The 15947-nt window shown below is 43.6% G+C and overlaps 2 protein-coding genes across 3 annotated transcripts in view; both read left to right on the top strand.

Moving 5' to 3' along the window:
- The first annotated feature begins 6 nt into the window (after positions 1 to 6).
- Positions 7 to 12450, top strand: LOC128912799 (complement C1q and tumor necrosis factor-related protein 9A-like). Of its 2 annotated transcripts, XM_054209352.1 has the most exons (5): positions 3386 to 3404; positions 3693 to 4078; positions 6710 to 6901; positions 9464 to 9526; positions 11243 to 12450. In XM_054209352.1, exons 3-5 carry the CDS (start codon positions 6736 to 6738, stop codon positions 12046 to 12048), a joined length of 1035 nt encoding a protein of 344 aa, XP_054065327.1. In that variant the 5' UTR covers positions 3386 to 3404; positions 3693 to 4078; positions 6710 to 6735; the 3' UTR covers positions 12049 to 12450. The 2 variants fall into 2 exon arrangements, with proteins under 2 accessions (XP_054065317.1, XP_054065327.1); XM_054209342.1 differs by having other exon boundaries at positions 7 to 4078.
- Positions 12451 to 13893: 1443 nt separating this feature from the next.
- Positions 13894 to 15947, top strand: part of MIPEP (mitochondrial intermediate peptidase) — a 76926-nt gene continuing 74872 nt past the window's right edge. The window contains exon 1 of the mRNA XM_054216436.1: positions 13894 to 14345. Coding sequence (XP_054072411.1) covers positions 14169 to 14345 — 177 coding nt within the window. The 5' untranslated portion in view covers positions 13894 to 14168. The remainder of the gene's footprint in view (positions 14346 to 15947) is intronic.

Below are 15947 nucleotides of genomic sequence, written 5' to 3'. Positions count from 1 at the left end.
GGTTTTCCAGTAACAGCTACAGTACTTCCTAGCACAAGTTCATTTTAACAACTACTAAAACTGATTCCTGGATTGAAGTCTTCATCATTTCGGCAAAACCCATCCTTGTTACTGTCTTAGCCATATGCATCTGCGATCCCCGTGCTTTGCCTTGTCCTGGCAGACAGCTCCCACGGTGCCCCTTGGAAGTAAATGCAAATACAGCTTCTGTATTAATAAAGCTCCTGCTCACAGAGGATGGTGACTTAAGTACTGTAGTTTAGGTAAGGAGGATTAAATTTTGTTTTCTTTGGAACAAAAGCAAAACCTTTTGCAAGGGTTCACCCAAAAGGCGTGTTCTGTAGATGTGTGAACAGGTTTATCTGCTGGCCTGTTAGAGCAATGGGCAGTGCTGCCTGAGATTCAATTTACTGCTCTGATTCAGGGAAGTTTTTAATTTCTCGTTATTCTGACAGAGCAGGGGACCACACCTGAAAGGCGTGCGTGTCTCCTTCCTGCTCAAGGCTGCGTCAAAAATTATATTTTGCTGAGACATATTAGCTTTAACAAAATAACATGCTTTGCTGAAATCTTTTCAGCAAAAACACTTTGGCAAGTTCAAATGCTGGCAGAATAGCTGGATTTGCCAATCCTTTCCCCCTCCTTCCCTTGTCCAAGCTCTTATCTCTATTTCTTGCTTCACCTCAAAGCTGAGAGTTTCCCAGGCCTCCCAAGCGCTGCCGCTGCAGCAGGATGTGCGCCGAGTGCTCCGATATCAAAGTGAAAGGCACAGTCTGAGCACTTAGTGAGGCAGATCGGATGACCGAAAAACATACCTTGAGCAAACACTGGAGTAATTGTGATCAATAGGCTTTCTAAGGAGCCTGCAATTCATCTGGCCATGGTGAGCTCATCTGCGCATTTTGTTTCATGCTTTGGCAGTCAGGCTAAATGCAGTAGATTGTCCCATACCATCAGCTTTTAAGTTCTTCAAGAGCTCATCTGTCAGGTGGCGCTTTTCCTTCATGCAGAAACAGCACTGCTTTTCTTGGGTTTTTTTGGTTTAGTTTTTTGCGTTTTGGGTTTTTTGGTGTTTGTTTGGGTTTTTTTTAGAGGCTACATGATGATCTGTGCTTAGTAACAGAGACATGGATTTGGGCCTTTTTATGTTACAGTACCAAAGGAGAAAAGAAAAAGTCAGCAATGGAAAACTGCACATCCTGTAGCCTGTAAGGAAAGCACACAAATACCTTAGTGTGTTTCTGAGTATTTTTCAAAACTCAGTTATTCTAACTAGCTAGAGAACATGTAATTGTGACAATGATGTGCCAAAACTCTATAAACTGTCAGCACATGTTTTTTTAATCATAGGTTTGTGTTAGGTTTAGTTCACTGCAGTCAGAACTGACTTCTGGTTGTCCAGGTGATTACCTAGGGCTGAGAACTCCCCTACTGCCACTATTAGGTATTTAGGCTCTGGTTTCAAAAAAAGATGTGTGTATGTTTGCATACATACACAAACACCCACACACCCTTTACAAAGTCCATATGGCATCCCCAGATAATGTCTCTGCTGGCACCTACAGCAGGTTGCACCAGACAAGTGATCCACACCCATCACACCCTCCCTCTGTTTATGTTACATCTTATATTTCTGTTGTGCATCTTGGCAAGGATGGGGGGGACACACGACACCTGGGCAAGGTTTTACCCGAGCCATTTTAATGTTTTAAGCATTCAGACTGGGCCACTAGCAATGAGGACAAACCACTTGGCAGACAAGTGAAGGTTGGGAGGTGTCAACATCACTGGTGTCTAGTGTCAGCAGAGTTCAGAAGGGCAAATCTAAGGGGGCAGAGGTTAGCAGAGCAAGGAGCACCACTTGCCCTTCAAGGACTGAGTTTCACTAAGAAGAGAAACGCAAGATGATGTAGGATTTATCAACTGTTTCTCCTAGTGATTTTTGGAAACCTGAAACTGTTTCAGGGGGAAGGAGGAGCTTCAGGTGCTCCTGAGGGACTTTGCTGGCAGAACCAGGCACATGAAATTCCTCGTTTCTGGTACATACGAAATAAAGCAGAAGGCCCAGTATATACACTGAACTGTCAGTAGGCAGATTCGCTAGGCACAGTTAACCTTGGCCTCTACCTATGAACATAACCCAGACTTAGGAGATACTGACTCGGGAAGGACTGAAAAAGTGTCTAGAAGGTGCTCTGCTAATGAGGTTGGGTATATCTTCTTTTATTAACCATCCATCTCATGGTCATCACTGCCACATGATCACCACTGCTCCTAACACATGTAATGAGCACAGTAATCAATCTAAAAACCCCTACATCTCCTGCCATTCAGATGCAATGTTTTTTAAGAGCAAATGAACTTCTACTGCTGTGTAATTATTTCCAAGGCACTATTCTGCGATGAGTCAAGGCACACTAGACAGCAGCTTATGGTAATGTTTGTCTTTAACGCCATTCCTACAGCAGTTTTCATGGTTATCTGCTAAAAAAGTGTCAATCCAGACTAACGGCAGAGTCCAGCAAGGTCGATGTAACTAATGAATTATGTCATTCTCGCCTCAGGATTGGGATATACAGACCGTGACTGTTGTCATTGTAAAATTCACAGCCTCTTTTGGGTCAGTGTAAGGGTCCTGCTGGTGCTGGTGCCATGTCCCCAGGAGCCCCTGCTGCCCCCAGTGCTGTCCCCTCAGAGCCCCCAGCTCTCCCAGCACCCGTCGGTGAGGAAGGTTTGTCAGTAAATCCAGGTTTTCTGCATGGCAGGACAGGTCACTGAGGGCACAGCACTAAGCTGTCAGGGTGGGCTATTTTTTAATGACTCAAACTTTTGTAGTGCGAGAGGAGGCCGAGGCAAAGCAACCTTAGAAAATTTCCAACAGTGCCTAGTAGGTAAAGAGAAAAAGATTGTTTGTCATGGCTCTCATTTCCTCTTCTCATTAGCACAGCAGCGAGGCTAATTTGGCCACAGAAGTTCATTCAAGGAGAGCAGCTAATTGCTGCATATTGTCCTTCCTTTTCCTCAGAGCACGGTAGATAAAATGTCCCAGATACAAACCAGGGCACCATAATGCTTGTAATATTTTCTTATTACCACAGGGTGGTGGTGAAGACCTTAGTGAAAACTATTAATTGCTCAGCTGTGCTGAGGGTACGTTATTTGATATGCAGACCAGACATGTCATATCTTTGCCACGTGGGAATTCCCTCAGACACAGTGTTTTCAGTCACTTGCACTAACAGAGGGGAATTAAGGCCACTTCCTATAATACATTAACTCCTGTTACTGTTGGTTTTATCCTTCACTGTTTATGATCAGCATTTAAGGAGTTGATGATATGCTCAGTTGCTTTACTTCCACTAGTCCTTAAACAGCAGCAGCTTCAGTGCTTTCAAGAAGACACAGTTAAGTATTAAGTTATGGCTTCTTCAAATTTAGTTACCAATAAATTTAGTAGCACAATAGCTTTGACTCCTGTTTGAATGGCTAGATGGGTAGCCTCAGAATTACATAGGAAAAGCTCTCTTTGTCATTCAATTTATTTGCTTTAATTCAACCTTGTTACTTCTTTTCCACAATCACCTAATTTTTGTAGTGCCATGTTCACAGCATTGTTATGTGTAGTCTTTTTGTCCTATTTCCATTGTAAATTGCTTGATACAGAGACTAACTTTATTACATGTTTTTTGCAGCACAATATTGGTACGAGATGTGCCTTCCATCCTACAAACCAACCAAGCTGTCAAAGGTTAACATTTGTGTGATGTATTTGTGTAATGAAACAGCCAAATCAAAGCCTTATTAATCCATTTTAACAATTGTCTTTCACGTAACAGTGGTAAAAGCCAAAGTACAGAGCACTTCAGCTTAGTATTGGAATAAATAGAAAGAGTCCAGTTTAAACCTCTGCTTTAATTATTGAACAGCTCTCAAAATTAAATCACTGACCTTTGAGAATTTAGTGACCAAACAAGCGCTTGTCCTCAAGGCACATATTTGGAGCTTGCGGTCCTTTACATGAAGCTTTCATACTCTCGTTAAAGATGCCCAAGAACACTGCAAGTACAAAGTGAATGAGGTAAGACCAAAGACCCTATATATGTGATGATGGTGGTAGTGATGACGATGATATTGATGTTGTCAGGAGAGAGGTCCATGTCCGGGGACCAAATTGCCTATTCCTCAGGCAAGAAACACTCCCTTAGACAACGTGGAATGGAGTTTTCTGTCAGTGGACAGGGACTGTCAGGATTTTCAATGGGGTACATCATATCTGAACAGTGTAATACAGAGCATTTCTTCCTTTTGCACTCCTCTGGAGTCCTTTGACTAAGGCAGCAAATGTTTATATAGCTCAGAAGTAGCAAATATTTGATCTATTTTCAACTTTCTTTAGTGCTAACCAGCAGCAGCAGACAAAGCGGGATTTTGCTGGTGGGTGAGCAAACGTCTCTCTGTATATCATTGGCAAAGGCATCATAAATCACATTTCCAATAAATGTTGCAAAATGGGGAACTTTTCTGAAGACAGAACAAAAAGATGAAGGAACATATACCAAAACTAATTTATTCCTCTATAAATTAAGTTAAAAGAATATATAGATCAAATATTGCTAGCAGGGTGTAATTATACTTACCGAGAACATACTAGTCTCTCTCTACATATTACTTGTGTGCATAGTTTCGTATGACTGAGAAATGGTGGTGAAGAGATTAAACAGAAGACATAATTTTTTTAGTCAATACTAGATAGTATTTCAAAAGAAATACTAGTATTAAGTTCTCATTAATGAAAGAACTGATTCAAAAGCCAATTAGGTAAAATTTACTCACTCTGACTACCACTTTTACCTGTATAAGTACTTAACCCATATAGCCCAAGCTTCTGTGCATTAGACATTTATGAATATTAATTCCAAATAAAATGGGCATTAATTTTGTCCCAATTTGATTTTTGTTCCTCCGGCTAATCTCCCATGAATTGCTCTTACACTTACTTAAACCAGTTGTGTCCAGAATTGAGTATTAATGTATTTCAGTGGGCCTATATTAGAAGACATTATATAGGAGGGACACTTTAATGAAAGGATAAATATAAGCTGGATTTTGAGTAGCATAGTTACACAAAGGGGGAGAACCAGACTAAAGACTTGTTTTTGCCAAAAAACTCTCTTACTTGATCCCTCACATCTTCGCCCTCATCTCACTCTGCTCCAGCTCTGACCCTCTCTGAGGTCATTCAACTTATTAACCCAGTAGATGACTAATCCAATGAAAAAAAAAAAAAAGATAAAAAGATGATTGCTTTGTGCTGAACTGGGGGGTTGAATTGCCCTAGCTCACCTCCTGTGGCACCAGAGCCAGCTCCTGGGAGATGAGAGGTACAACTGTGCAGTTACGAGTAGATGCAGGGAGAAATGTGGATGGAGAAGTGGGGATTAATACCTCTGCTTCTTCTTGGTTATGAGCTGTTAGACTGGCTCAATTATATTATTTTTCCCTTAAGAAGCTGTTAGATAGATAGATTACTGATAAAAGCTTGGAGAGCAGAGAGAACAGTTTCCTTGCAGACTCCAAATGCATAAGGTGCCATTCAGGAGTAAGTCTTTGAAATAGGAAAGAGGAAGCTGTAGACAGGCTTCTGCATGGCTCTGAAAGGCGTCAAACGCCATCAAATAGCTCCTCTTTGGGCACTGTCCTGGCTAGAGGAGTTTACAAAGAGATTCCTGAATAAGGAGAATGCCTGTATGTTATGTAAGCTCAGAGAAACAGGATGTTATATGAATGCTTGCATATGAATGAGAGAATATTGGTCCTACCTGAAGCACCCCCCAAGACTTGAAATTTTGACTGTTCATTTGGGCTGAGGACAGCAACAACATTATTATTAGAATACTTCCTTGTAGACTTGCCAGACATTGGGGTTTCACAGTTTTGGTTGGAAGTCACTGGAAGTTCTTCAGCATAGAGCTGCTGCAACAGTATATTCCATGCTGTAATTGCTGGGGGAAAAAACAACAACAACAAAAACCAAACAAAACAAAACCAAAAACCGAACAAATGAAAAACAACCAAACAAAAACCCCCCATCACTTTTGCCCAAGTTGCCTTTTTATTATGATCTTGAAATTTCGTTTAAGTTCAGTCAAATCCATGAAATCTCGTCTTTGTCAATGCACCTATGGTTTAAATAGAACAGTGTGAAACTCTATGGGATGCACTGAGCTGTCATTTTGTTGTTTGCTGGCTGGATCCTGAGGACATCAAGGGTAGCTCTAAACCTCCCTAGAGCTTTTGTGACTTTCAGCTGCTCACCATCTACCTGCATCAAAATTTCCCTTTGCAGAGGCACTTATTTCCACAAGTCATACTGCATAAGAAAATATGCAGAACCTATGCTCTAAAATAACAGAACCTGATGCTTCAAATCACAGGGAATTACAGAATTTTTTAAAATTGTGTAAAGCTGAGTTAATGTTTCAAATGTATAATGATGCTACGGCTGATATTCCCATTTAATTATTATTTGAAATGGGAGTCAGTATTCTCCAGGACTGTACTTAATGCTATATAGAGACCTATAAATAAAACAAAACAAAACAATAGATATGGTGAAAATACATTTCCTTTTTTTCCTCCCTCCCCCACCCTGCATCCCCTTTTAAGGTAAACTTGGGCAGATGTACATTTGCTTTTTTAAATCTTTCAGCCAAAATCATATAACCTTTCTAAAGAATGAAAAGCTGGATTATACTGCTGGCTATTGTAGTCAGCACAGCAGAAACACAAAAACAGGACATGTGTACCCAAGGGTATCCTGGCATCCCCGGCAATCCTGGGCACAATGGTATACCTGGTCGTGATGGACGTGACGGTTCAAAAGGCGACAAGGGAGATACAGGTACTATGTTCAGAATAAATGATTTAATGTATCAAATGCAATGCCATTAGTTCCCAAAGTTGGATGTAGTCACTCTGCATTAACAGGATTACTCTGCCTAGACTTCAGAAAACATTCCTGTCATTTTTCATTTACTTGTTTGAAGAAGGAAACATAAAGAAAGACCTAATAATGAAAGCAAGATAGCTAATACTATGGAGAGGTCTGGTCCATGGAATAAAAACAAAAGAAGGAAGACTTTACCTTTTATTTTGGGAATATTTTCATGCCTATTTGAAAATTTTAAAGCCTATGATAAGAAAGATTTCTCTTTCTTATCTAAATTTTACATTTGTAGGTCTTGCTTCTGAGTGTGCTTACTTGCTGTAACTCAAGAGCCACTAGAAGGAAGTTCAGGAATGGAGACTATTGAAAAACAATGTGGGATTCATGTCTGCTCTAACAGGCTATAAGAGAGATTTGTGTGTGATACTGAAGACAGAGGTAATCTTCTCAGCATCCTAAAGCTAATAATTCACATAGTACTTTAAGTCTCAGGATAATGACAGACCTTGCATCCATGCTGGAATATTATGGCCAGGATTGGATCTGCTGCTCCAAATTTGTTCACAAAATTTTAGGGCGGGGGGGTGTACTTTTCCCCAACAGGCTTTATGTTAGGTCACCTATTGTGTGGCATCATGCAGGTGGTATTATGGCTTAATGCATAAACCTGTCACAGGCACTGTTATTGTGGGCCTGGCTAACTCATCTGCACAAATCAGTCCGGATAAAACTTGTACTTGTCAGATAAACTTTTCTACTGAGTGCTGATCTTAAGGATTGGGAATCATAGCTCTTTTCAGTGCAGTATATAAGCTGGTACATAAACCAAACTGAGGTCAACAGTCTAAAAGAAATTAATTTAAAATGTGCTAACGTGTTATACTATGTCTTTCAAGCTAGCGGGAATGTCTGCCTTTAACAGACCAGGTTGCTAAGCTAATGAATCACCTGCTCCAGCAGAGAAGTACATGCCTCTGCAGATAGTGTATGCTGCAGAATCAGTGTTGAAGGTGTAGTTTGATGTGCGGTGCTTTGATGGCTGTGCTGGCATAGGCAGGATCTTCTACCAGATCCTTTTCCTACCACTTGACTCTTCTCTCTTACACACCACAACTGTTTGTGCGGCTACACAGTAAACTACATCAACTGAAAAATAACCAGCACTTAGAATTTGGGCAATGAAGAGAGACTGCGTATGGCCTGCCCTGGACTACTGAAAGACAAGTCTACCCACTTATGTATTTACTCTGTGATTGCTAAAGACTTTTTGTGAACTGTCTTATTTACAAAATGATTTAGAGTTCTGGGTCAAGCAACTACTTATGTGCTCCTTCTGCTTTCCGCGCTCTAGCCTGGCTGAACCAAAACCCATTTAAAATCTAGAAACAAACAAACAAACACACAAACAAAAAATCCATTAGATTCTTAATAGGCACAATTAACTGCCTTCTTTTTCTATATGCAGGGGTCCCAGAAAGTCTGATAAATGGAAAATCTAAAGCTTATTATTTTCATTTATCTTATAAAGGTCCTCACTTTACTCCAGTGAGTTATCACATGACATCATTGGTTTCTGATAAAGTCCCCAGCTTTTTTTTTCCTAAATTAAGCTATTATGATGACTGTACTGACTATTCTTTTTTTGAACAATTCTTTATATTATATGTTTATATCATATGTTTATATTATATGTACATACACCTTTGCAGTTAAATAAATGAGACTTAGTTTGTTCCTTACCAAGTCAATAAAATTTCAGCAGATGCTGGACTGTGCCCATTGTGAAAAAACAGCTAAAGAACTGTTCTCCAGTCCATATGGCTGGAGAGCTACTCTTGGAATAGGGTTACAAAATGACAACTCTTTTTTCTTCTGTTGTGTCTTGGATGCAAATCCAGGTATTTGATCACACACCTCCTGGTGTGTGTGATGTTACTAAAAAATGACACCTATAATTGTTCTCTTTAGAGCACTGGAAAAATCTGTGTCATGCTAAATTCAAGGACCAAATGTGTCTTCCTTGGATCTACAGACAATATTATTCCACTGTAATGTTTTATCACTGTTGGCCAAACTCATGCAGATGTCTTTTCTTGAAAGGGGAGTTTACCACTGCTTCACTACTAAGCTTCCTCTCACTGTAAAACTTCTTGCTGAATGTGGCTTCCTCACTCCTTTTCCTGCTGGTATCTTCCATGGATGGAAGCAACAAAAGGACAAGAGGTTTTCACACTGGTGGTCCTGACCAGGGTATAGCTCCTCTACATATCTCAGTAACCCACCTCTCTATGCCTCTGGCTCACAAAAGCACCATCCTCAAGCAGAGTTTCTGTGCTCTGTCAATCTCTCCATAAGATAAAAGTACCAGCAATGGCACCCACTAACAGTCAGGAATAAGACTACTCTTTACGTTACTGTGTAGCCAGGCTTGAAAAGGAAGAATTAGAGAAGGATTCATCCCAAGTTTTCTGGTAATTTAATTGTTTAATGAAAATCTGTTCTTCTCTTCTGTACCAGGCGAAGCAGGACTTCCTGGAAGTCCAGGAAAAGATGGTGCAAATGGAGAGAAAGGCGAACGAGGTCAGAGAAGTGTTTCAATTTATTATTTGTCTATCAACTTCCACCCTTGTGCTTGTGAGCACTGGATGTGCTATACATTCTAGCTGTAGTGAAAGTACCGTAAGGGTTAAAAAGCCTCTTTCCAGAAGTACTAGAGGCTGCATACATGTGCTGAGAATACAAGAGGAATTTGCCACCTCCAATCAACTGGTGCCCTAAAACTTCTTCACTCAGCCTTTTGTCCTACCTTTCCGATCCCTGATCCTTCTGTCAGCTGCTGAGGAAGACACCACATCTGCAGCTACCTCAGGAAAGTGAGGCTCCTGTAGCTACACCTGCAACTTCAGGGAAAGGGACTTTTAAAAGAAATCATAGAAGACACAAGATATACACCTAAAAATACAGTAGATCCTGTATTCTTCAGCTGTTTAGCCAACCTATACATATGCAGCATGTCTCCTGTGGCAGACGGATGTACATGTGCAGAGTGACTTGTGCATAAAAGCAGGGAGTCAGCCATTGTGCAAGCGGCATCACATCATTCTGCACAAATTCAGTAACTCTGAGATGCTGGACTTGAGCATCCTTAGAGAAACTGTACACACACAATGCATATATCCAAAAAGCATGGAGGCCTGCCAAAGACAGCGTCCTGGTTCTCCAAAATCCTGAAGCTGACCCTGAGAAATGACATATGGTATATGCATTTCATGAGAGTAATTAAAAGCTGGTCTATACCCTTCAGACTTTTCTACAGTCTATTAGAAACGACCCCAGTCCTGGAAGGACGGTGAGGCATGAGGCCACAAATGTTGTTTAAAATTACCAAAACTACCTTTTTTTCCTGTGTCCTTGTCCCAATGGACCCATGCCACTTTTCCCAGAGGCTCACCACACAATCTCATCTGCTTTCAGTTCCTTGCTACTGTTAAATATTCTCAATTGTAAATTGAGAACAGTAAACTGTAAATAGAGCATTATTCCTAACATCAAAAAGCAGAGGCTCTTATGCAGAAATTAACAGCTGCTTTTCCTGATTGATAGGGTATATGATCATTATGGTATCTGTTGTGTATCAACTGCTAACGTGCCCTTCACATCACGACACTTTCACCTTCAAACCCTTATGCCACAATCAGAGGATTTTCAAAGGCTTTGGGCTCAGTCCAAGAGTGCATGAAGGATAAATGGAGCATGTGGTAGCAAATTACAAGGACAAAAAGCCTTTAGTTGCACTGCAGTAGCAATCTAGGTAACCCAAGCAAAGTTGCATCACATAGAAATTACAGAAACACATGGCAGGCAAGCAAGTTCTGGGTGTTGTCCAAATAGAACCTTCCTCTGATTAAATTGTGAACCTTCTCCCCGATTTTGTATCCCAAAGGCTGAGAACAAGTGTCTGGACAGATGCTGCTTGTGCCTGAGATGATGTGAGCTGTCAGTGCTACCGTCAGCCTGTAGCCAAATCACACCTTCCTTTCTTTGAGCTTATTCTTGCTGCTCTCAGCCAGGGCACCTTTTTCTAACACAATAGCATGTAGATGTTATGACTTACCATGCACTAAATGTATGAGAAAATGTATGTACAGTGAGCACAGTATATACAGTGGTGACACACACCTACCTATACACGTCTTTGTGCTGAAACTCATGTTGTGCCCCACTAATCCAGTGGAAAACCACAAGAAAGTGTGGAAGTGTGGTTTTTTTTCCTTTTTTTTTTTCCCTTCCATTTAGGAGCCAACGGGACAGTTGAAGAGAAGGGGAACAAAGGAGATAAAGGAGAAAGAGGACGACCTGGAAAACTGGGACCAAAAGGAATTATAGGGTCAGTGGGTTACAAAGGTCAGAAGGGAGAGCTGGGGCTGCAAGGGCAAAAGGGGTTAAAAGGAGACATTGGGCCCATAGGTCCAAAAGGGATAAAGGGCGAAATTGGCCACCCTGGAAGAGTTGGCTTCCCAGGGCCAATTGGCCCGCCTGGTAATCCGGGTCCTAAAGGCAATATTGGAGATCTGGGGCCACAGGGTAATCCTGGAGTTCAGGGGGAAAGAGGCCTGAAAGGAGACAGAGGAGATAAGGGGAACGTAGGTGCCCCAGGAGTCCTGCCAAGGAGTGCTTTCAGTGTTGGCCTTACAACCGCCACCAAATTTCCCACCCCGAATCGCCCGATCAAGTTTGACAAGGTGCTGTATAATGGTCTGAATGACTACAACCCAGCTACTGGCAAATTCACCTGCAAATGCCCCGGCGCTTACTATTTCACCTACCACATCACTGTCTACTCAAGGAACGTCAGAGTAGCTCTAGTTAAAAATGGCATCAAGATGTTGCACACGGTGGATAGGTACCAGAGTGGAGAGGACCAGGCCTCGGGAGCCACCATCCTGGAGCTACAGGGAGGAGACGAGGTCTGGCTGCAGGCTCACCAAGGAGAGACTTTCAATGGGCTGTTTGCAGACGCTGATGATGATACCACCTTCACTGGGTTTCTCCTCTTCAGCACCTCTGACCCGCTGGAGCCACTGCCATCGCCCGACAAGTAACCCCATATTACCCATGGATGCTATATGTCTGTGTCCTTGAGCCCTCCCCAATAAAGTTGTAATCCGATGGCAAATTTCTGCTGGATTCAACGGAGAACAGAAACCATCCAGGGAGGTACGCCGAGGGCTGAAAGGGAGATGTAGGACTGCAGGGCGGGTCAGGATCAGCTACACATCTCCCAAAAGCTGAGTAAAATTTTTTTTGACTGCTAAATAGTGGGAAGGTGTAGGATCACACTACTTGTATCTGCAGGAAACCAGGCCTCGTGATGCCCACAACCGCTCATTGTACAACTTACTGTGCTGAAATTTTCATGACCAGCTCCTAACACAGAGCTCAGGGCTTCAGAGCCATACTCAGGAGAGTCTGAATTAAACGCCTTCTTGTCCCAGCCACAAGGTACCAAGTGTTTATTCATTAAACTGTCCTAATCTACTGTTGTCCACTTTGTTTTTTAAAGCTCAAATTAAAAAATTCCTGATGTGCATAGACTGTTTTTATGGCTGCAGTTGCAGTACAGTTGGTTTCAGGGATGGCTTCTGCACAAGAGAGGACAACCCTTGAGTGTCTGTGGTGCTGACACATCACTGGTGTGGTCACTTACTGTAGTTATACAGGGGTGTGTACACCACTTCTGAAAGATAAATGTTTTAAAAGAAAGTGGGACAAAATAAAAGACAAAATTTCAAGTTCTGTAGTTACATGTGTGTCCCTGCCATCTTGTATAAATGTTAAGCAGCACGTACTTCCAAGCCAGTTTATATCTTTCTAGGTGGCACGTGCAGATGAACTTGAAACTTGGTTAGTTTTCATCTAACCGTTTCAAAATAATTTTTAAACTTGGAATTAGTGTAGTTCGATACTTCCACAGAGGCTGCTTGCTCTCTGTCATAGTTGGATACCTCCACAGGGACTGCTTGCTCTGTGGCACAGGTGAGTTTTGTTGCAGCTGGGTGGATTTTACTGCTTTTAAATATGGTTCTTTGCTCTCTGTGTAGCCAAAGGTCTGAAATAAGAGGGAAATGCAGTGACAGGAGGAAGCGCCATGTGGATTTTCTCACGTGGGCAGATATTCAATGCCGGTGCAAAAATACAGTATAATGCTGCTGAATTAGCTGTGCAAAACCAATTCTTCCACATGAAAGATAATCTTTAATCAACACAAAAGCAGACATACTGGAAAACTGATAGATATTTCCTGTGCCACAAAACTTTCATTTCTGTGAATGTTCTCAGTGGTTTTTTTTTGTATTTTCCCTTTTCCCCTAAAAGTCAAAAATATAACAAAAGATGCTGGTTAAGTCTCGCTCCCTCCTCTTAGAAGAGAATAAAGCAGAGATGCCAACTGACACGGGTCAGCATCATGAAACTCAGTGCAAATGGAGGACGAGGCCTGGCTTCCCATGGTCCCTAACACTGCCAGGGAGGGAAGGAAACGTGGCCACTGCCATGTGTCCGCCATTGTTGAACCCCTAGTGTAGATCACAGACCCAAACCCAACACGGCGAGTAAGTTTCTGCAGGAAAAATGGCAGCACTTCTCACGTCGCCTGAACTACAGTGTGGGCAGGTTGAAACACTGAGGAGAGGGCTACGTTAATTTTTGCCTAAGAGGAGATTTTCTGCCATAAGTTTGTGTCGTAGGTACGTCTAAATGCTTCAAAATGGACTTAGGTTTAACTGGGAAACATGCAGGAGAAATTTCGCTCGGCGGAGGCCCCTCCTCTCACCGCGGCCCCGCCGCCCGCCACGCCCCACCGGCCCGCGGCACTGCCCGGCCTGCCCGCCGGCACCTTCCCTTCCCTTCCCTTCCCTTCCCTTCCCTTCCCTTCCCTTCCCTTCCCTTCCCTTCCCTTCCCCGCCCCGTAGCGGCAGGGCGGGCCGGGCTGGGGCAGGCCGCGCCAGGCCGCTCCGCAGCCGCTCGTAGGGGCAGCCTCGGCCCCGGAACGGCCGAGGCGAGACCGCGGGAGCCGGGCGGGCGGGCTGAGGGGAGCCGCTCCGCCTCCCTCCGCCCTGTGCTCGCCGGCGCTCCTCCTCCTTCTCCTCTTCCACCTCCTCTCGGCGCGGAGATTGGGGCCGAGCCGGGAGCGCCTGGGCCTGCCGTGGAGGTCCGCTCCGCCATGCTGGCCGGCTGCCGGCGGGCGCTGCCGGCGGCGCTGGGCCGGGCGCTGCGGGTCCGAGCGGCGGGTCCGGGCCGCCGGGCCGTCAGCACCAGCTGGTGCCCGGTGGGCGCCGCTTTCGATGCGAAGCAGCAGCAGCAGCAGCCGCCGCGGGGCAGCGCGGCGGGCAGGGAGACGGTGAGCGGAGGGAGGGGAAGGGCCTGCTGCGGGCAGGAGGTGGCCCTGGCCGCCGGCACACCTGCGGGTTGCTGTTCCCGTCTGTAATTTTTGTTTTTTATTATTATAAAACTTTTAAATCGCGGTGGCGGGGACAGGCGGGGCTGTTTTCAGAGGATTATGCAGTTTACGTCGTTGTAAGGGTTTGTTTTGGTTCTAATGAAGAATTCATTCTGTTTTCTGGGCACACAAGTGTTTGAAAATCACGGCCTCGTTGGTTGAAACATTTGCTTAGAGCCTCAGTAGAAACCATATACGTATATATATGCATTACCCCCTCCACTCCCAGCTCTTACCTGGCTGTGTCTTTTAATCTGTCAGAATCATAGAATAGTTTGGTTTGGAAGGGACCTTAAAAGCTCATCTAGTCCAGCTCCCCTGCAATGAGAGGGACGTGTTCAACTAGATCGGGTTGCTCAGAGCCCCGTCCACCCTGACCTTGAATGTTTCCAGGGATGGAGCATCGACCACCTCTCTGGGCAGCCTGTGCCAGCGTTTCACTAGCCTCACTGTAAAAAATTTCCTCCTATCTAGTCTAAATCTACCCTCTTTCAGTTTAAAACCTTGTCCTATCGCAACAGGCCCTGCTAAAAAGTTTGTCCCCATTTTTCCTGTAGGCCCCCTTCAAGGACTGAAAGGCCTTAGTAAGGTCTCCCTGGAGCCTTCTTTTCTCCAGGCTGAACAACCCAAACTCCCTCAGCCTGTCCTCATAGGAGAGGCGCTCCAGCCCCCTGATCTTTTTTGTGGCCCTCCTCCGGACCCACTCTAAGAAGTCCATGTCTTTCCTGTGCTGAGGGCTCCAGAGCTGGACACACTTTGGCAGTGCTTCAAAATCAGTTAGACTGCTGACATCCTCTTGCATGGATATCGTTCTTGGCATTCAGTTGCGTGTGGCAAAAAAGTATTTATTTGCTGGACTGGTGACAGTCAGGCTTTTTGATTTATTTCTTTTTAGGGTGAGTCAGGTACGTTTGTTAACGAGAGTCCTGGGAACATAAACAAAGTTCCTGGACAGCATAAGGTGTGCACTTTCAATGGCACATTGCATGCATATATGCAGACTAATGAACACTTGTATCAGCTATTCTTGCTGTGGTGAAGCTGTTGAACTCTGTGACCAAGGTATTCACTGAGGAGAAATCTGACCTCTTTTTATAATTCAGCACTTGTTTGGGAAGCTTGTCTTCTGGCGCGCCTGCCTCTGTGAGTACACTGATGTAAGCCCTGCTCCAGGAAATAATCCAGTTAAATATTGTACATTTTCCTGGTCCAGGGAAGGATTTCTGGATTTATTTTGCCCACAGAGAAGTTGTAGATTTCTTTGGGAATAGAGATGCATGTTTCAGGCTTGCAGAGAGGCTGTGACAGGTAGGGTGTAAATGCTGAGGCCAAGCAAAGAGAATAATGCTGCAGATATGCAGCCACGCTGTTAAAGAACAGGAGACCTGCACCAGGCTTCATTTTTTTGTATTTTTTTTTATTTTTATGTCAAACTTGGTGTCATATGGAAGAGGAGCTCCATTGCTAATTTATCTCTAAGAAAAGATACCTCCTGTTCACAGA

This window comes from Rissa tridactyla, chromosome 1 (genome assembly GCF_028500815.1).
Source record: "Rissa tridactyla isolate bRisTri1 chromosome 1, bRisTri1.patW.cur.20221130, whole genome shotgun sequence".
NCBI lineage: Eukaryota > Metazoa > Chordata > Aves > Charadriiformes > Laridae > Rissa > Rissa tridactyla.
Note: the sequence above shows the minus strand (reverse complement) of the source record. Positions and strands in the feature narration are given on the sequence as shown.